The 22,134-nt window shown below is 38.2% G+C and overlaps 1 protein-coding gene across 1 annotated transcript in view; it reads left to right on the forward strand.

Annotated features, from left to right (window-relative positions):
• Positions 1–22,134, forward strand: part of TTLL11 (tubulin tyrosine ligase-like family, member 11) — a 395,726-nt gene that overhangs the window by 91,046 nt on the left and 282,546 nt on the right. Inside the window, exon 3 of the mRNA XM_006890745.1 lies at positions 4,851–4,984. Coding sequence (XP_006890807.1) covers positions 4,851–4,984 — 134 coding nt within the window. The remainder of the gene's footprint in view (positions 1–4,850; positions 4,985–22,134) is intronic.

A 22,134-nucleotide genomic window follows, 5' to 3' on the forward strand; every position in this document is an offset into this window, starting at 1 on the left:
AGGAATAACTTGATGACAGTAAGTTTATTTTAGCTGTTGTGGTTGTTATTGGTGGTATATGTTTTATGTTGTTAAGTGTTTTTGCAAAGAATTGTAAGTGATATTTTGATTGAGTAGTACTTCCAGTAAAGCTCATTGTTTTAAAATTGGGCTAAATAAGACTGCATGAATAAGCCTGAGAATCAGTGTGTCATTGTTGATTAACTCTAATGATATGTAATCCTCCAGGCCTTGTGACTCCAGTGTGACAGACAGAAGAACCCAGGTGTCAGCGGCCATGGCAGTTCTTTTTTTATCTTCTTCATTCATTGTCCAGTTTTCATAAGACCATGAGATGATTAAAAGTACCACCACTTTGGCCAGATGCACCTTTCTCCTCAAAGTTATATCTCTGCTCTTCTGTACTTTAAGGATGGCCTTTGCAGCAGATTTGGCCAATGCAATACATTATTTGACTCCTCTACCATGGGTGTTGATAGGAGATCCAAATAAAATGAAATCCTTGAATGGAACCAGAGTTAGAATCTTCCCCAATGAACAGTAGAGACATTTAGGGATTGACCTTGTTGAGGAACCCAGGTAGGCAATCATTCTTAAAAGAGCCTGTCAATGACTAGTGGAACCCAAAACAATGGGCTGAAATCACAAACAGAGGACTCTAGCCTTTATACATTAGCTTTGGGGTGAAGATGGTGGCAGGACAGAGAAGGAACTGGAGAGGAGAAACAGTAGAGATAGAAGACAAAGGTCTCAGCTTTGTGCATTGTGTCACTTAGGCCCGCGGAACAAATATAGGTTCCAGAATTTGTGGGTAAGCAACAAATGATTCTCAAGCAAAAAGGAGCTCTTAGGTAGTGCCAGTGATTAACTACTTGGTTGCTAACTGGTACCTTGCAAGAAAGGCGTGGTTATCAACATGCAAAAAACGTCACCTGTTGAAGACTCAGTAGAGCACAGTCTGATAAGCACCTGGATCTGAATGGACTTAACAGCAACTGGTTTTCTCAGTAAAAGATTGAAATTCTACTTATCTAATTAGAACCAACCCCATTAGCACAACAGTGAAGCATTCAACTGCTATCTGAAAGATTTTCAGTTCAAACCCACCTGACCACTGCTGGGGAGAAAGACCTGGCATTCTCTCCCCAAATATCACAGACTAGAAAACTATGGGGAAATTCTGCTCTGTCATAAGGGGCTTCTATGGGTTGAAATTTATTCAGTGGCACTCAACAATAACAACAAATATATGAAAAGTTAGGTGCTGTTAGGTACTATCGAGTCGAGTACAACTCATAGTGACCCTATGAACAGATCTGAACCCTGCTCTATCCTGTGCCATCCTCACAATCTCTGACTCTCTTGAGTCCATTGCTGTAATCAGTGTGTCAATCACTTGTTGAGTGTCTCCCTTTCCTTCACTATCCCTCCACCTTTTCCTCTGTAGGGAATAGCTTCTCCTATCAGTATGCTTAAAGTGTGTAAGATGAAGCTTTATCATCTATGTAAGAAGCACTCTGGCTTCACCTTCAGCAAAATACATCAGTTTGTTCTTTTGCCAGCCTACTCTTCTCCAGCACCATAGACCAAAGGCATAAATTCTTCTTGTGTCATCCTTATTCATTGCCAGCTCTCAGTTGCATAGCAGGTAACTGCAAAGACCATGGTCTGAATCAGTTGCGACTTAGATAAGTTAGATAGGGTCAGTTTTAGAGCATTGAGGACCTGATGGTTAGACTTAGAGTAATGGCTTCTGCCACAGGTCAGAATGAGTCCCAGAGCCTACAACAGGAATCACAGGTAGAGGTCATGTGCTTCAGCTGCTACAGAAAGGAGTCAGAGTTGGGAACTGTAAAAAGAGCAAGGGCTTTGTGAGGATGGCCATGTCTGATCTTTACCAACTTCACAAAGGGGAACTGTCCCTGTCAATACATCAACAACACAAAACCATTCCCATGAGGTCAAACATGCTCTCCACACTCGCGCATCTCTTTCCACTCATCCCAACACCAATCTTACTACTTTACTGGGTCCAAATCCTGACGCAGAAGCTCATAGACCACACCGAACCATATTGAGGAAGTCAGGTTAGTAGCAGAATATAGTTATCAGAGTTTCTGAAATGTGCTCACAGGCACCTCAGCCTTCAGCCTTGCAGCTTTAGGCCAGTGTTACAAAGCTCTCAGGCCTGCCAGTTATGGTTCTCCTCCTCCTCCCCCAGTCCTCCAACAAACCTGGGCAAAAGGCTCTTAGCTCTTATTCAGTGGAGAGTAGCATTCCCAAGGTCAGTTCTAGCTCATGTCAAGTCTCTGGTCTTTGTTTTGGCCACAGCTGCTGCTGCTGTAGATCTAGCTGGTGCAAAAATCTCTGGCCCTGAAGGGCACTCATTGCATGCCTGCTTCTTTGCTGCTGGTGAGACTCTCAAATCTGCTGCTGAGTCTGCTTAATTTAGTGGTAAGTCTAGCCAATCCCCTTGTGGATAGGCTAACAAATCCATTCACATATTCCCACCGAACCATGTGGCAAAGTCAAATTCAATGACTAGGAAAGCCATTTTGATCGAGCCAACTGGACCTGGCAGTAATCTCTTGTTTCACATTTTTGCTATAGGGACAAGTACTGTGGCTCTATATCTGAGCCACCACCAGAGATAGGGATACCAACAGCTCTCATGGGAGGTGGGTCCAAGGAAGAGCTAGAAACTTTTCATGGAAACACTGGGTTGAAGCATAGCTTAGATATGGTGGAAGAACAGAGGTTTTGGTGTTAAGTGGATTGAAGGAGTTCTACACTGGTGCCTCCTGGAGATAGGCTTTTATGCAGTGTTAAAGTGGGCTGCGCACAGCCTGGAGGCAAGAGGTGTCTGGGGAGAAGCAATCATTGGCTTGCAGGCTGCTGCTTAAGCTGGCTGTAGAGAATTGCCTGGAAACGCAAAGGGACACTTGGAAACAGACTTATTAGCAGCTGGGGGACTCATTATGCACATTGCGAAAGGAGCCTTTGCAGATTTGAAGTGAATATCCTCAAATTGCTGGACTTTGATGTCAACACAGCTTTTCTGGGGCATTCATACTGAGTGTCTGCACTTGCAGCAGTTCTGTCTGCATCATGCCAAGGGCTTTCTAAAACTCCCCTGCCAAAAAGACATCAAAATACAGAAACTACTATGCTACCATCTGGCTGGCAGGTGCCACCTACTTAGTATAAGGTGCTGTTGTTGTTATTGTGTACTGCCAAGTCAGAACCGACCCAGAGCTGACCCTCCAGAGGGTTTCAGTTAATTGCCTGGGAAGAGATTGCCCATCCTTCTTCCAAGGAGCAGCTGGTGGATTCAAACTGTGTGCCTTTGGGATTGCAGCACAGCTATAACTAGAATGTTAATTAAATACTAGTCAAAAGGTAAAAAGATCTGAAGAAAGGTTAAATTTTGTTTTATTCACCTTGTGTTTAGCTCCAGTGCTAACAACCCAAAGCTTCCATTTTTGAAGGGGGATAAAAGGAAAGAGCTGTGCTTTCTTGGCCTCATACTTATTTATGTCCTCAGCAAGTTTTCTTTCATACTGGAAAGTCTATGTTAGAACATAGTTTATTTGTGCTTTCTAAGCTCTTTTTTTTTCTTGCTTAATTCTCCCCATACCCTAAACAAGAAGTAAGAATGTGGACATTGACATCTTGAGTCTGTGATCTTTAGATTTATTGCTTTTTTTAGTATGCTGAAGGAAGCAAGAAGTTGGTTATTAAAATCTTCATCCTCAGATGTGAGCCCTTTTTTCCCTGAACATGGAAGTGGAGAGAAACCTCATTCATTCTGACGGTGCTCGTTTGGAAGGTGTGATACTTGGATGTGTCAAGCTGACATTGGACTATGCACTTTTCATTAAAAATAAGTTTGCTAAGCAAGTTTCTAGTGGTAGTAATGGAACTCTTAGCCTCCTTCAGGGTGGGGCCTTCTTCCTTTGTGGAAGTTATATATTCACTGGAAATAATAAGCATGCCAAGATGAAAAGGAATTTTTATAAATTTATTTAAAATTTGCTACGCTATATACTGTTTCTTCACTTTAGTTAGAGTTAGTAAAGATGTTAAAAGAAAAAAAGCCACTACTCCTTTAAGATGTTTATGAGTGGGAAACTCAGTCCCTTGTGGGGCAAATTTATGAGGTCTGATCAATGTCAGTGTCAGTACTTAGAACTGAAGAACTACCACTTGCATGTCTCCCTTTAAACTATAAATTATACTCTGATGTCCTTTCTACTTTCTGTCTTCAAGGAGACAGATTTTATGCTGAAAGGTGTATATTTTTCTGTTTTGTACTTTTCATACTCAAGAAAGAGGAGGAAAAAAAGCAAATTAATTAATTTTCTTGTAATGTAACCAGAGTCCTCTAGGTAATTTTCTCCAGGGTGCAAGATGGAAATAAGCCCAGAAGTATAGATGACAGCCAAAACTTAAAAAGGATTTTAAGTGCAAGACATAAATACTTGTCTTTATTCATTGTGTAGGGGGCTGACAAGGAACGAAATAATAAACTAGGTGAAAATGCACTGATGCTTCTTCAAATTTCATAAAAGAGGAGGAAAAAAATTCTACCTGTTACCTCAAGTATTTCATTAATATAGTTTGTCTTTGCAAGCCATGAGTCACGGCAGTGGTGAATAACATATACTGGGGTTTGGTGGGGTGGGGGTGTGTGTGTGTGTGTGTGTGTGTGTGTGTGTGTGTGTGTGTATTTAATCCTATCTGAAAAAGAGTGACTAAGCAAGGTGGGTGATTTAAAAAGTCCTACATAATGGCTGTTTTAAACTAGTGGCTCACTGCTGTTAAAACCTCACAGTTTCTCTTCTCCCCAGGCATGACGGAGATGGTGCGTAAAGTTACTCTGAGCAGAGCAGTAAGAATCATGCAGGATCTCTTTCCTGAGGAGTACAACTTCTACCCTCGCTCGTGGATTCTGCCTGATGAGTTCCAGCTCTTTGTTGCTCAGGTAGATGACCTTTGGTTGCAACTGTGTCCTTTGTGTGATGTGGTGAGGTTGGTGACGGTGGCAGCTGGAGAGAGAATTCTCCAAGAAACTGAGACTAGCTAAAGAGCATCTTGCCCATTTATGCAATAGGCTATCATCTGGGCAGCCTGCAGAGTTGAACACTTGGAATGGCGTATGGCTAAACTGGAGAAGTGGGTCTTGGCTCCACAAGACAGGCTGGAGGCCGATCTCAGAGCTGAAGAATGGAGTCAGGGCTTTCCTGACATGGAGCAGGCACTGGCAGGCAGCTGGACTCGGCTGTGTGGACGAATCTTGGAGATGTGGTCTCCTAGTTTCTCACAGTCTTAAACTGAGGAGGAAAACCTTTTAAGTGTCTTGCTTTCAGTTCATTTCAGAATCCATTTTCAAATAGCCATTCCACATCAAAGCAATATACTTGAGCATGAAATATGTTGAGGCCTTTGCCACTAATTGTGAAATAGAACCAGCAGGGAGCCTGAACTCAGAATTCCTTTACCATTTCAGTTCATTTCTTAAAGATGTCATTGAAGACTGCTTCAAAGGTCTTCAATGCTCATAGGCTCCAGGGTCTTTACCATAACTCTGAGGAAAACGATACCAAAACTGTCTGTCTCATCGTGATAAGGCTAATACCATTTATTGGTTGAAATGTGTTTGAGGTGCTTAACATGATTTCTTTTAATCCTCACCACAATATCAAGAAGTTGGCTTTATTATCTTTTATGGATGAGGAAACGAAAGCTTTGGGAAATTAAGTACCTTGCTCAAGAAACCTTGGCTTGTGCTCAGTTAGTCCTCTATGTTGCCTGCATAGTGTTTTGGTTTGAATGTTGAATTCTAAGACTTGTGCTTTAAAATTATGATTATTAAACACAAAAAACTTTGAGGGGTGATTTTGAAAAAGGACACATTGTATGGGTAGTTATGTGGGACTGAGTATATTTATTAACACTCGCTGAACTAATAAAGGAAATGTATTTTATTATGTATAAATTATATTTCAATAAAATAATGTTTAAAAGTACAAAATAGGACAGGGTTTAGATCTGCTGTTCATACGATCACTATTCACAGTTGACTTGATGGCACCTAAAACAACAACGACGAACAACATCAGCTGTTTCCTACTACTAATATTCCTATTACCCTGTGACTTCCTATTATGGGGAACATCTTTTGATCTCCCAAAAACCTCGACTTCATTGCTGTTTGAGTTGGAATTGAGTCAAAGCTGAACCTCTGTTTCTGAGGTTGTAAATCCACAGGGGGAATTTGCCCATCTTTTTCTTGTCAAGCCACAGAGGTGGATTTGAACCACCAACGAGGATTAGCAGCTTTGCCCCCTCTGGACTTGTGGAACCACCAGAACTCAGAGGTCCCTCTGATTGCTACAACCCTGCATCTTATTCTACAAAGCTGAATTTAAATGAGATTGCACCCATGTTTAAAAAAACCTCTTGAGAAGAGCATTTCCAGTACCCTCAGAAATTCCTTTGTACCTCATTGCAGTAAACTCCCTCAACTTTCCCTCTTATTTGCATCCTGTCAATATAGATTAGTTTTGCTTGTTCAGGTAAAATCCATGTAACTGGACTAAGGTGGTATGTAGTGGACTAATATGCAAAGAGTTGAACTGCCATCTAAAAGGCAGATGGTGCAAACCTTCCAGCTGTTCCTTAAAAGAAAGATGAACAGTCTCTTCCCTTGCAATTTATAAAATTTATTTATTTATTGATTGCAATTTAAAAAATCAGTTGGAGGGTCAGCTATGAGGTGATTTTGGCTTGACAGTACATAACAACTACATAGTATACACTCTTTATGTACAGGAGCCCTGGTGTTGCAGTAGTTTAAACACCCAGCTACTGACGGAAAGTTGGGCAGTTTTACCCCTGACAGGTGCTTCATAAGGGAGAGATGTGGTAGTCTGCTTCAGCAAAGATCACAGTCTTGGATATCCTGTAATCCTGTTCTACTCTGTCCCATAGGATTGCTGGGAGTCAGAATTGATCCAACAGCAATGGGTTTAGTGTATTTTTTGTTTTTGTTTTCTCCCCTTCTCAGAAGAATGCTTTTGAGACTCATCTGTGTTTGTCATATGCAGCACTAATTTGTATGTTTGTTATTCCGCAATGTTCCTTTGTATAAATGGACCACCATTTGTGTATCCATCCACCAACTGATGGGCATTGGAGACATTTCCGCTTTTTGGATATTATGAATTAAGTTGCCGTGATCATTGCTGTTAGGTTCCACTGAGTTGATTCTAACTCCTAGTGACCCCCTATGACAGAGTGGAATTGCCCCATTGAGTTTTATTGGTTTTAATCTTTATGGAAGTGAATTGCCAGTTGTGTCTTTCATGGAATCCCTTGATGAACCCTTGATGAACTACAAATCTTTCAGTTAGCAGTTGAACTCTTAACCCTTTTCTTCTTTTTTTTTCTTTTAAAGGCAAGGTTTCTTCTATTCTGACTACTTATTTAAGATTCATTTATATAAACATACGTTTTAATTTCTTTTGGAAGTCCTGGCCCGCATGGCATGTGCACATTTAACTTTTTAATAAATTATCAAGTTACTTTGTAAAGTTGCTGTTCTTAGGTGCTGTTGAGTATGACTCATAGTGACCCTGTGAATCACAGATCGTAACCCTGACCTGTCTTCTGCCAGCCTCACGATCTCTGACACACTTGAGCCCATTGCTGCAATTACTGGGTCAATCCACTTGGTTGAAGAGCTTACCTTTCACCATCCCTCCTTATTCTCAAGCATGATGTCCCTCTCCAATTAGTAGCCTCTCCTAGAAACATGCCCAAAGCATATGAGATGAAGCTTTATCACCTTTTCTTCCAAGAAGCACTCTGGCTGCACCATCTCCAAGACCTTTGTCTGTTTGTTCTTTTGGCAGTCCATGGGATATTCAGTACCTTTCTTCAACATCACAGTTCAAAGGCATCAATTCTTCTGTGTCATCCTTGTTCATTGTCCAGATCTTAGGAGCATAGAAAGTGATTGAAAAGACCATGGCCTGAATAAGACATACCTTCGTCCTCAAACTAAAATGACTTCTCAATAATTTGAAGAAGTCTCTGACTGCAGATTTTCCTAGTGCAATGCATCTCCTGATCTCCTGACTGCTGCTCCCAAGCGTATTGACTGTGGATCCAAGTAAGATGAAGTCATTAACAGTTTCAATATTTTCTCCCTCTATCATGTTGTTGTTTATTGGTCCAATGGTGAGAATTTTTGTTTTGAGATCCATATTCTTTGATATTTTGCAGCAAGTATTTCAAGCCCTCTTCACTTTCAATGTGTAAGGTTGTGCCATCTGTATAACAAAGATGAATTTTCCTTTAGTCCTGATGTTGCATTCTTCTTCATAGAGTCCATTTTATATTCCCACTGGCAAAATGTGAGAAAATTGCTCCATATACAGTAAAATCTGCACAAGTTGAAACCTATGTATGATGAAACTTGTCAGAGAAGAAAAATGTAAATATGTTCTACTAAAACAAGAAATAGAATAGTATTAAGAATGTACTCTGTCAAAGAAAAAATTTGCTTGATCTGGAAAAAGAAGAAAGTTGAATTCCAGGTCTCACAGATTTCATTGTAGTTTCTCATACTTTGTATTTTTAGCCTTAAATCACATATTTACCAATTTTGGTAGATGTGTGATTATATCTATAGCTTTAACTTACATTTTCCTGATGACTAAAGATAGCTTTTCATGGAATTGTTATTGTTATGTATTGTCATGTCAGAACCAACTTATAACTAACTCTCCAGTGGGTTTTCAGGAGGAGATTGCCCTTCTTTTTCCCATGAAGCAGCTGGTGGATTCAAATCTTGTACCATTGTTGTATCAGCACAACCTGTTACCACTAGGCCTCCAGGACTCCCTGAACATATAAACAGTAAATTGTCAGTAATTTTCTTTTTAAGCTATATGCTCTTTAGTGCAGATGCACGTTTTTGTTATAAATCTATTGCTACTATTTTTCTCATTTTACTTTAAAATCTTAATCTTGACTTCATTTTATTCTTTTTTGAAGAACAAAAAGCTTTAATTTTTATTTTTATCATTCTTTAATTTTTTTACAATGTCAAAGAAATCTTTGCCTAACCAAAGATTATAAAGATTTTTGTACTTTCTATTCTCCTAGATATTTTATAGTTCTAGTTTTACATTTAAGTATATGATTTGAAAGTTTTATGTATGTATGCAATTATGGTTGAAGTTCTTCCTCCCACCCCCATGTGGATATCTAATAGTCTTATTGTTCTGTGTTGTTTTTGTTGACATAATTGTAATTTCTTCTTTGAATAAACTTAGCATTTTTGTTGAAAATAAATTGACCATTATGTTTTCATCTATTTTGTCCTTCTCAAGAGTACCACCTATTCTTATTAGATTAGCTTACATTATCTTGGTAACTATAGTTTTATAGTCTTGACATTTAATAGTGTAAATCCTCCTACTTTGCTTATTTTCAAAATTGTTTTTGACTGTTACATGTTCTTTATACTTCCATATGAATTGTATAAACCACTTGTCAGTTTCTACAAATAAACTTAAAAAATTGCTTATTATTGCACTGAATCTATGAATCAGTTTAGAAACTAGATATTTAAGAGTACTTCTTGTTGACAGAATATAGTTATGTTATTTTATACAGATTGACAATCTCTGCCTTTTAATTTATGCAGTACCTTTAACATAGGGAGCTCTGATGGCCTAGCAGTAAGGAGTTGCCCTCCCAATCCAAAGGCATATTGCGTGCATGGGAAAAAGGTGGGTAATCAATCACCTCCTTTATGCTTACAGCCCCTGAAAATCTGCTGGAGGATCAGTTGTGAATTAGGTTTGACTTATGACACCTAACAACAACAAGAAGAACATTTAATATAATAATAAATATTGCTGTGTTCATGTGATGTTTGGACTTTTGAAAATGACTTTCCTATTCATTGCCTTGACCTTCTTCAGGGCATGGTTTAAGCTGCCTCAACTGTAGACACATGGTTTGTTGCTGCTGTGAGTCCATTGTGTGAGAGAGAGCTGGTTAGACTTTGGAGAAACTACTTTAGGGAGGTGTAGCCTGATGGAGATAGAGCCAGAGTTAAAAGTTTTGCTTGCTAGATGATTCAAAAAAGACTTGTGACTACTACTATGAGACAAAGCTTGTGGGCTGATTGAGGAAACCAGAGGTTTATTTGTTATTGGACTAAACCTGGGCTTTAACTGTGTGATATCTTTTACTTCCTCCATTCTGCCACCCTAACTTATTTCCTTAATAAACCTTATAACTTTTTAAAAAATATTTTATGTGGTTTGCTTACAAAGTTTGTATACATTGTGTTTCACACTATTCTTCATTCACATTGTGTTTCATATGATCATTCCAATTCATTATGTTTTATAACATTAATCACCATTGCACTATGCCCACCATTATCCTGTCTTTTCAAGTCCCCACTGGATCTTTCCCATTTCCTTTACCTCCTCCCTCCACCCAATAAATTGTTCAACTCTGTGATTTTGCCCTTACCCATCCTCCTCTCTCTGTTCCCACTCCTATCCTCCTTGGTTCCCCATACATGTTTTACAAGTTATCCTTCTATTTTTATAATAATGATCTTATGCAGTATTTGTCCTTATGCGACTGAGTTAGTTCAGTCAGCATAAACCTCATAACTTCTGCAAAGAATCCCAGACCTAGTGAATAGTATAAGTAGGTGTAGCAGAGTAGGGTGCTGTGTCTGACCTTGGGGCTATTATTTTGGTACAGGGGATGTTATCAATGGGGATAGTTCTCCTTTGTGTAGCTAGTGAAATCTGACTTAGCTGTTCCCATGTTATTGTTGCTCCTTTTTGTCCATTCTGTTTAGATTAGCTGAATATATTTAAGGCTTTTAGTTCTTCTTTAATTTTATTTGCGGTATATTTAAAAAGGCCCAAAATTACATGTATGTAAGTAATACATACATTTGATCTTTTGAAGTTGTTCTATAGCTCACTGATGCCCTGCCCATTTTTTTCCTTAAAGAAACTGTTTTAGAAAGTTTCTATTCTTTTGTCTTCTTATTTATTAATTTTTCTTCTCAACTGTCTAATCTGTTGCTATTTCTCCAGTGTGCTTTTCATCACTCTCATTGTAATTTTCATTTCCAGAAATTTGAAATGGATCTTTCATATTTGTACTTAGCTTATGGAACATGAAGAATACATTATAATGATTGTCTAAGTGTAATTCTATATAGTTTTAACTCTGTGTCAATTCTGGTCTGGTTTTGATGGAGTAATTCCCCCCCCCCCTTCATTATGGCTTGTGTTTTCCTGCTCTTTTTAATGTATAATAATTTTTGGCTGGATGCCAGACATTTTGAATCTTACCTTATTTGGGAGTCAGATATTTTTATATTCCTATAAATGTTCTTGAACTTTGTTATTGGATCCAGCCATGTTGCTTAGAAACAGTTTTATCCTTTTTAGGTTTTGTTGATAAGAATTTTTGTAGGCTGGGGCGGAGGAGTGTTCACTCTAATTCTAATTATTTCTCACTACTGAGACAAGGATTTTTTTGTGTTTCTCTATCCAAGAGTCCCAGAATGTTTCCAGTCTGGCTTGTGAGAACAGGCATAATTCCAGGATCCATATAAGCACCAGACACTGTTATAATCTTTTCAGGTGCAAAGTTTGGTCTCACATAGTTTCCTCATGTATGTGCACTGATCTATACTTAGGTAAATACACAAAGGAGACCCCTTGTGAATCTGCCTGGCTCTCTCTCTATTCTCTAGTATTGTCCTTACAACTCTAGTTATTTTTACCTTCCCTGAATTAGTTCCATTAGATAATGGTCTTCACTTGAGTTCTTGCTCTTTGCAAGTCAGCCTGCAATGACTCTTAAAGCCATAAACTAGAGCAGTCATAGCACTCAAATCACTTGCCAGGCCTCACTGACCTCTTTACAGGCTGATGTCCATTCCTTAAAAACTATTATCTCATATATTTTGTCCATTTTTAGGTTGTTTCAGATAGGAGAGTAAATCTAGCCTCTGTTACTTCATCTTGACTAGAAATGGGAATATGCAAAGTGAATGAATGAAAAGAATAAAAGAAACATTGAGCACATTACCTAGACCTAATTTTGTCAAGTCTGTTCCAACTTAGAGTGACCCTCAATCAAATTTCTGAAGCTATAAAGCTTTATTCCATCTTTCTCTCATGGAACACCTAGTGGACTCAAACTGCTGATCTTTAAATTAGCAACACCACACCTAATGCTCTATGCTACTGTTGTGCCATCAAGTCACCTGTGACTCACAGTGACCCTTTGTACAACAGCGGAAGCCCTATCCTGAGCCAGTTCACTGACTCTGATGCACCTACCTCCATTGCCCTAGTTACTGTATCAACCCATCTCATTTGGGGTCTCCCTCTTCTGCAGTGTCCCTCCACCGTTCTGAGCATGGTGTCCTCCAAGGATTGGTCCCACCTGGCCACATGCTCAAAGTATGTGAGACAGAGCTTCAAAGCCCTACTCTCCAAGGAGAAACTTGGTTTCACCGTCTCCAAGACATACTTATTTGTTTTCTTGCTAGTCCATCGTATATTCAAGACTCTTCTCCAGCACCACAACTCTGCAGCTCCTAATTTTAAAAAATTTTGACAACAATAACAGGAAAGCATTAGTAGTAGATGAGGGAACCAAAACACAGGTAAATGATAGGCTAAGTAATAGTGTGGAAGACTAGCCAAGAGTCTATGCATTTTGTGCTATCATGGCATGATATTTGAATATACATATGTATAACTCATTGCTGTAGAGTTTGAACCAACTCACAGCTGAACTTTAGATGGGTTTTTGGAGGCTGTAAACCACACAAGAGGAGATTTCCCATCTTTCTTCTTTGGAGCCACTTGTGGATTTGAACAGTCAGAGACACCACCTTTGGGTCAGCAGCACAGTTCTCTGCAGACTAGGCCACAAGGGAGAGAAAGGAGGAAAATTTTGCTAGTTAAGAGTGCTTGTGGAATTGAAGTAGAGTAAAAATAGAATGGAAAGAAAGAGAACGCTTACTGGTATTGGAGACACCTGATCTGATTTTTTTTTTTTACCTGATCTGATTTTGAAATAATGAGTTTCCCTCACTGGCTAGGGAAAAAAGAGCATTTCAGCCAAAACCAATAGCTTGTGCAGAGGCAGAAAGACATGAAATTGTATGCTCTAGTGGAATGATAAGCAATATGGTATTACTGGAATTGAGAAGAGCAGGATTTGACAGTAGATGATATTGAATATGACAAATAGATGATCTTGAACTCCAGGTTAAAGAACTTAACAAGGGCAATCCATGGAAAGAGCCTTAAGAAGGGAAAAGAGGGTATGATCAGATTTCTTTATTAGACAATCAACCCTGTTGGCAGAGTGTAGATTGGGGAGGGCAGAGAAGTGAGACCTAGTGGGGAAAAAATTGTCTACTTGTCTAGGCAAAATAAATGCTGAAGATTATGTTAAGATATTTAAACAGACATCGTGTTGCTTCAGAGAAGGGCTAAATTTGAGGACTATTTAGAAAGTGGAGTAAGTAGAGCTTGAAGATAGGTTCAGGTGGGTAAGTCAGGCAGAATTGAAGGTTCAAGGGACCTGGTGGTACAGGTGTCATTTGCTAAGATGAGAAAAACATGAGGAACAGCAGGTTTGAACAAAAAGATAAAGAGCTCCCACCTTGGAGGTGAGTAGGTACCTGCTTAACTGATGACTTTCTGATTTTGAACATTCTCTTTCCTTATCAGTAAAATGGGGAGATGGGAGGAGGTAATTACTAAAATTACATAATTACATAAATCTCTTGTTCTGATAGCATTCTGAATTAAAAAAAATATATTTAGTGGAATTAATTTTGAATCTGCTTGTTTTGATCTAGAACATGGAGAGTAAATATAAAAACCATATAGTAGTCGTTTGCTGGCGAATCTTGGCATCGTCATCGCTGATATCTTATGTAATTTCTGGCAAGCATTTTGTCTGCTCAGCTGCATTCTTTCACATGAATGAGATGTTAAATGGAAAAATGATTTTAAAATCAGAATTACTGTGGGCATCCAGTGAGTAGTTGATGATGAAAATTTCTTATTTGTAAGTTGCAAAGCTGATAGGAATGTGACATCATTATTTTTAGGTCTTTATTTAATTACAATGACTTTTAGAAAGAATTAACATAATATAGAAATGTGTGAAATAAAAATTTTTAGAAGTCCCTCTTCCTTAGAAATGAGAAATGAGCAATCAAATGTTTATCTTTCCAGCTATTTCCAATGTATTTACAAATACATGCTATAATGCACACAACTTCTTTTAAAGAGAAAAGAATCTTGCATATTTCCCTCTTTATTCCTCTCTTTTCATCTCACTGATGCATTTTAGACATCTTTTCAGTGCATAGTGTTCCACTGTTTCTTAAAACACTTGTGCCAATAGTGCTCTAGGATAGATATTGTTAGGTGCTTTTGAATCAAATATGACCCACAGCAACCCTATGAACAACAGGTCTGAATCCTGTCATATCCTGTGCCATCCCCACACCTCCTAACATACTAGAGCCCATTGCAGCTGTCAACGTGTGAATCCACCTGGTTGAGGGTCTACCTCTCCTTCACTGATCCTCCATCTTTTCGAGCATCATCTCTCTCTCCAATGAATGGCGCCTCCTCCCGCCAGCAATATGCCTAAAGTATGTGAGGTGAAGCCTCATCTTCTGTATCCCCACAGAGCACTTCAGCTGCACCCTTTCCAAGACATATTTGTTTGCTCTTTTGGCAGTCCATGGGATATTCAGTGCTCCTTTCCAATACCACCGCTCAAAGGCATTAGTTCTTACTGTGTCATTCATATTCATTGTCCAGCTCTCGGAAGCATAGCAAATGATTGGAAAGACCATGGCCTGAATCAGATGTACCTTAGTCTTCAAACTGACATCGTTATTCCTGAATAATTTGGAGAGATCCCTAACTGTAGACTTTCCCAATGCAATGCATCTCCTGATTTCCTGATTGCTGGCACCAATGGTGTTGATTGTGGATCCAAGTAAGATGAAGTTGTTAGCAGTTTTATGTTTTCTCCATCACGATGTAACCAATCAGTCCAATGGTAAGAATCTTTGTCTTCTTGACATTGAGATACAACTTATATTGAAAGATGTATTATTTGATCCTCTTCAACAAGTGCTTCAACTCCTCACTTTCAGCAAGTAAGTTTGAGTTTTTTGTATAATGTAGGTTATTGGTGTCTCTCCCTCTGATCCTGATGCCACATTCCTCTTCATACAATCCACCTTCTCAAATAATTTGCTCAACATGCAGGTGGAATAGATATGGAGAGTGAATACAATCCTGACACACACTCCTTTTTTAATCTTAAACAATGTATTCTTTCTCTGTTCATACAACAGCTTCCCGGTCTTAGATTTCACATCAACACAATTAAGTGCCGTGAGATTCCTGTTCTTCTCAATGTTAACCATAACTTGTTACAGTCTCCACAGTCAAATGCCTTTGCATAGCCAATAAAGCATAAAAGGACATTATTCTGGTATTCTTTACTTTTAGCCAGGAACCATTTGACATCAGCAATAGTATCGCTAGTGCTATGATCTCTTGTAAATCCTGCTTCAACTTCTGGCAGTTCCCTTTCTATATTCTGTTCTAGCCATTTTTGAATGATCTTCAGTAGTAAGTAGCTTGCATGTTATATTAATGATAATGTTTGATAGTTTCCATATTCTGTTGGATCACTTTTCTCTAAGTCCATAAGAACAAATAGGGGCTTATTCCAATCTGTTGGTCAGACAGCTGTCTTCCAAATTTCTGGCATAGACTGGTGAGCACATCCAGGGCTGCATCTGTTAATTGAAACAAGTCAGTTGGTATCTCGTTGATTCCTGAGGCCTTATTTTTTTGCCATTGCCTTCAATGCAGCTTCTGCTTCATTACCATTGGCTCTCGCTTATATGGTACTTCTTGAAATTTTTCAGTGTCAGTCAGTTCTTTTTTGGTGATTCTGTATATTCCCTCCATCTTCTTTCTTTTTTTGTCTTTTTTAAAAAAAATTAGTTTGCTTACAAAGTTTGTATACATTGTGTTTCACACTATTCTTCATTCACATTATGTTTCATACAATCATTCTCATGCATTATGTTTTAAAAAATTAACCACTGTTGGACCTTATCCATCATTACTCAGACTTTTCACCCAGATCCTTCTCATTTCCTCCCCCTCTACACCCACTAAATTTGCATTCCTGTGGTTTTGCCTCTACCCATCCTCACCCTTCAGCTCCCACCTCTTCCCCTCTTGAGTTCCCATACATGTTTTACTAGTTATCCTTGTATTTTTACAATAATGCAGTTATTTGACCTTGTGAAACTGAGTTAGTTCACTCAGAATAATGTGGTTTTGGTTTGCATCTCTCTTATTGCCAGTGATTTTGAGCATTTCTTCATTTATCTGTTGGCTGTCTGAACATCATCTTCTGTGAAAAGTCTTTCCATGTCTTTTCCCATTTTGTAATTGGGTTATCAGGCTCTTTCTTCAGGAGGCCTGTTAGTATTCTGTAAACTTTTGTGATGAGATCCTTGTCTGAAATGGTATCGCTAAATGTTTTTTCCCAGTTGGTAGATTTTCTTTTCACCTTTTGAATTATTTTTTTTTTATGAGCACAGAGATTTAATCTTAGAAAGTCCTATTCATCAATTTTATCTTCTCCTGATTGTGCATTTCTGGCTGTATTTGCCAGTCACCATTTGTTGAAGAGGTTGTCATTTCTCCATTTGATAGGTTTTGGTTTTTCATATCAGTTGACTATAGATAGATTGGTCCATTTCTGGGTTCTCGATTCTGTTCCATTGGCCTGTGTTTCTGTCATTGTGCCAGCACCATGCTGTTTTGGTGATTACCAGTAGGTTTTGAAGTCAGGGAGTGCTATGCCTCCCACTTCATTTTCATTAAAAAAAAAAAGAAAAGAAAGAAGAAGAGCTTTGCTTATTCTGGATCTCTTTCTTCTCCAAATAAACGAGAATTTTCATTTTGATCTCCTTGAAAAATGAATGACTTTGGTATCTGTATTGAGATTGTGTTGATGTAGCTTGCTTTTGGTAGGATTGTCATTTTCATAATATTGAGTCTTCCTATCAATGAACAGGGTACATTTCCTCATTTATTTATGTCTTTTATTGTGTCTCTCAAAACCGTTCTATAGTTTTCTTTGTATTTTTGGATCTCTAGTTAGGTTTACTCCCAAGCACCTCAATTTGTGGTTGGCTTTTGTAAATGATCCTGCTTTCTTGGTTTCCTTTTCTGAGTTCTCTTTGTTATTATAGAGGAATCCCTCTGATTTTTTTTTTGGTATTGATCTCGTATCCTGCCACTCTACTAAACTGGTCCATTAGCTCTAACAAAGTTGCTTTTTCTTTTTGTTCAGTCCTTGGAGTTTTCTGTGTACACCATCATATCATCTGCATATAGTGACAGTTTAACCATCTCTTTGCTGATCTGGATGCCTTTTATTTCCTTATCTTGTCATACTGCCATTGCAAGCACTTCCAATACAATGTTGAATAAAAGTGGTGACAGTAGGCATCCTTATATGGTCCCTGTTTGCAAGAAAAATGCTTTTAATCTTTCTCCATCGAGAATGATATTGGCATTTGGTTTTGCATATATACTTTTCACTATGTTGAGGAAATTACCATCTATTCCAATTTTGCTAAGTATGTTAATCAGAAAAGAATGTTGGATTTTATCAAATGCCTTTTCTGCATCTATTGCTAAGATCATATGATTCTTGTTATTTGTGGTGAATTATGTTGTTTTTCTTTTGTTGAACCATCCTTACATACCTGTTATGATTCCCACTTGGTCATGATGATTTTTTTTAATCTGATTTTGGATTCTATTGGCTAGAATTTTGTTAAGGATTTTTGCATCTATGTTAATGAGAGATACTGGTCTGCAGTTGTCTGGTTTTGGTATTAGGGTTATACTTGCTTCATAGAATGCCTTTGGGATATTCCTTCTTTTTCGATTTTTTGAATAATTTAAGTAGAATTGGTGATAGATCTTCTCTGAAAGTTTGGTCGAATTCAGCTGTGAAGCCATTTGGTCCAAGACTCTTTTGGTAATCTCCATCTTCTTCTGATGCTTTCTAGAGCTTTCAGTATATTGCCCATAGCATCTTTTAGTATTGCTACTAGAAGCTTAAATTTGTTTTTCCATTCTCTAACCTTGAAACATACAAACTGAGTTCTTCCCTTGATTCTTCAATTCCAGCTGTCTGCACATTCCTTTTAATACTTTTCCTTATCTTCTCAAGCTATCGTCTGTTCAACTTTTTTATTTCAGCATGTTTTTCTATGTTTTGGCTTCTGATGCTCTAGTGCAATTTTTTTTAGTCTCTTCTGACATCCATTTTGGTTGTTACTTTTCCTCTCTCTTTATGGTGACCTTTTGCTTTCTTTACGGATGATATCGTTGATATCATCCCATAGCTCATCTGGTCTTCGATCATTGGTTTTTCAATGCTTCAAACCTATTCTTAGATGATCTTGAAATTCAGGTGGGATTGATTAAAGATAATATCTTGGTTCCTGTGAACTGTGAACTTATTTTTATTTTCTTTGGCCTCAATTTGAACTAGCACATGAATAGTTGATGGTCTGACCCACAGTCCACCCCTACTTTTGACTGCTGATATTGAGCTTCTCCAATGATTCCTTCCACAGATCCAGTCAGTCTGAGTCCTATGCAGCCTACCAGGTGAAGTCAATGTGTAAAGTCATAGTTTTGTCTTTAAAAAAAAAGTATTTGCAATGAATAAATCATTGAAAATACAAAATTTGAATTCTATTTCCAACCTCATTTTTGTCACCAAGCCCATATTTTCCAACTAATATTCCTTCTTCACTGTTTCCAACTTTTGCATTCCAGTCACCATTATCATTAATGCATTTTTTTTAATTGCATGTTTGATTAATTTTGTAAACATTTTCAATTACTTATGTTTGTCTCTAGATGTAGGAGTGTATATTTGAATAATGGTTATATTGATGAGTCTTTTTTATATTTGTATGGATAATATCCTATTACTCACAACATTGTATTTCAGGATATATGTTGAAATTAGCTTTTTGATTATGGATGCAACACCATTCTTCTGTTTTTCATTCCCAGCATAGTATATCATATGATTATCTGATTTAGAGTGGTCAAAGTTAGTACTTCTCATCTCAATAATGCCCAGAATGTCAGTGTTCATGCATTCCATTTAATTTTTCAAAATTGCTAATTTTTCAAGATTCAAGGTAGGTACATTCTATATGCAAATTATTTAATTATTAAACAATGCTTGCCATTATTTTCCCTCATTTCTACTGACTTCCAGTCTGGACTTTACCACCTTCTTCTACTGCTCATAGGATTTTCAGAGGCTTATTATTTAAGAAGTGGATGATCAATCATGCTTCCTAGTCTTTATTAATCTGGGAGAACTACTAAAACCTGTCCACCACGGGTAGCCCTGCGGCATTTGACACACTAGTGGCATAGCTTTTAGTATCACAGCAACCCACAAGTTATCTCAGTACAGAAAACTTACAGACAAGTGCTGTACCAATTAGAACAATCTTCTCCCCAAACACAACAAACTGTTTCTTTTGTGACTCTAACAGCAAATCAGTTTTCATGCCAACTGATTGTTAATTACAGGAAAACAACCAAACTTCTTACACCTGGTTGTTAAGTAAAAATGACCTACCTTCCAGAATCCAACTACTTCAAACAAGAGACTTTCAGGCAAACCTCAACCAAATTTTAATCACAGAGGCCGCCCACCCGGTCCTAATTGGTTTAAACAGGCATTTTCTAGCCCACAACTGATAGTTAATTAAATAAAAATGACCAAACAACTTATCCCTGATTGGTGATAAATAAAAAATGACCTACTTTCCAGAATCCAACTGCTTCAAACAAGGATAGCTAGAAAGCTCAAAGTGGAATTGCTGCATTAAAGGAGGTGTGCATTTGCATTTTTGACAGGTAAAGCCAAACATGAGGCTTTATTAGAAACGATGCACTTAATTATGAGGATAAACAATGTCATGACAATCCTTTGGAGGAGTGTGTGTGATTTTCTACAACAGGAGGAGGTGTAAGAAGCTGTAACGCATTCTACAACCTGCCACTTTGTAGGTTTTTTTTCTTTCACATTAATTAGGATTAAATTTATTTCATTAAAGAAAAAGGGAGATCCTCATTCTCCCTGTTATCTGTTTGCAAAGCTGTTGCTCAGATCTGATCAGCAGGTGGCACCAGGAGGAAGCAATAGGATTCACAGTGGAAATTTTTGTGAAGACTAAAGGAGAGAGAATCAGGCTTGCTTTCCAATCTTAGCAGATGGCCAATAAAATAATTCCTTGGAGTTTATTTTGCATATGGTCTTCCATCTGGGTATTTGAGAAAAGTACAGTTTTGTTATCACAACAGTATTTATTATGGTGAAGGAATTTGTATTTCTTAGCAGAAGAATCTTTCAGTGAATAAAGCAAAAAATCGATTCAATAATGCTTTGTAGTGTCTTGGAGGGACCCAGAGAGCATGGGGTGCTTTCATTTTCTTTTCCAGTTACCACTCTAACTTAGCTTTTATCAGTTTATCTCCTCAAGGTGGAATGAAGTGAATTACTGTATTTACAAAAGCTCGAGAGAGAACTATGATGTCTCCTGGGTTCAGAAACTAGGAGAATGTGGAGTGATAAGTGGGTTAGAATCAAGGCAAGGAAGACTTGCAATATATACTCCTTGTCTTGATTCTGTGCTTATCATGTCATCTTCTAATGGGTTGACTGCTTATACCATTTTCCTTATATAGATATGATGCTCATATGGTCACTTGCTTTACACTGTGGAGGGATGAAGTTCAGATGCACTTGAGTGCTTTATAAAGCTCCTTCCTGTCTTTCTAACCTCATACCTCACTATTCCCAACATCATCTCCTGGAATCCTTTCATGGTCAGCATTTTTTGCTTGTCAGTGACACTGACCTCTTTCTTACTTCTGGGTTTGCACATGCTTTCCCTTTATTCTTGGAGACTCCTCATTGTCCTTTGTGTTTTCTTTCCACTTCTAAGGCTGCCTTCTTTTACCTACTTCTTCAGACTCCTGTTACTTTCTCTGTGAAATCTACTCTACTCCCTTGAATCTGGGTCACTTTCCTCACATGCCTCAATAGTACCTCATACTTTCTACTGTCATAGTAACAATGCTTAGTACATTACTTAGTGACTCCATGTTGGATTATCATTCTTTCCTATGAGCCTCAATTCCACTAGAGCAGTATCTGGATCTGTCTTATACGTTATTGCAGCCAATTGGGTGCCTGATACATAGTGGAAATTCAAATATATTTGCCAAATTAAATCACAAATTAATATACATATGGTCTTGTTGAAAACTGTTTGTTCTTAGTGATAAAAAAATTAGTGTCCTGAGGCCAACAACTTCTGGTTATAAGGATAACTTAGTTGTCGTTCTTTGAGACTGATGGTTCAATTTGAAGCAGGAGAAACTTATCAAAGTGATGCTGCTAGTGAAGCAGCCTGTGGTCAGGTGGCTGACCTTTACTTGGAGATGCCCCTTCCAAACACAAACATTGTTCTCACATTTCTGTAGCAAGATTGGGAGACAACATGGAGAATAGGTTGTCTTCAGCTTAGACAGTGTGGCGTCCCTGGGGCTGATGCAGTGGCTCAGGGTTTTGGTGCATAAGTAGTAAAAGACTGAAGACAGAAGCAAGGAGACTCCAGCTGTCAGAGGAAGTTGGTTGATTCAGAGCCACTAGCAGAGCCTCCATAGGAGCCCTGGTTTCTCCTCCTCTTCTGCTTCATGTTTTATTTCCTTTGTTGCCCAAAATAGAACCTTACCTCCTGCTTAGATATATCATGCTGCTCTCGTGCCCCTTGCTTAACAGCTCAATTTGTTTACTGGAAACAATGGTATCATCTGAAACTTGAGATGCTGCTCCTCTGCGGAAAAGCATATTTGGGTCTATTCATTAAGAAGCCCTTTT

Source organism: Elephantulus edwardii, unplaced genomic scaffold (genome assembly GCF_000299155.1).
Source record: "Elephantulus edwardii isolate Elephantulus edwardi_28Jun2011 unplaced genomic scaffold, EleEdw1.0 scaffold00092, whole genome shotgun sequence".
Classification (NCBI taxonomy): Eukaryota; Metazoa; Chordata; class Mammalia; order Macroscelidea; family Macroscelididae; genus Elephantulus; species Elephantulus edwardii.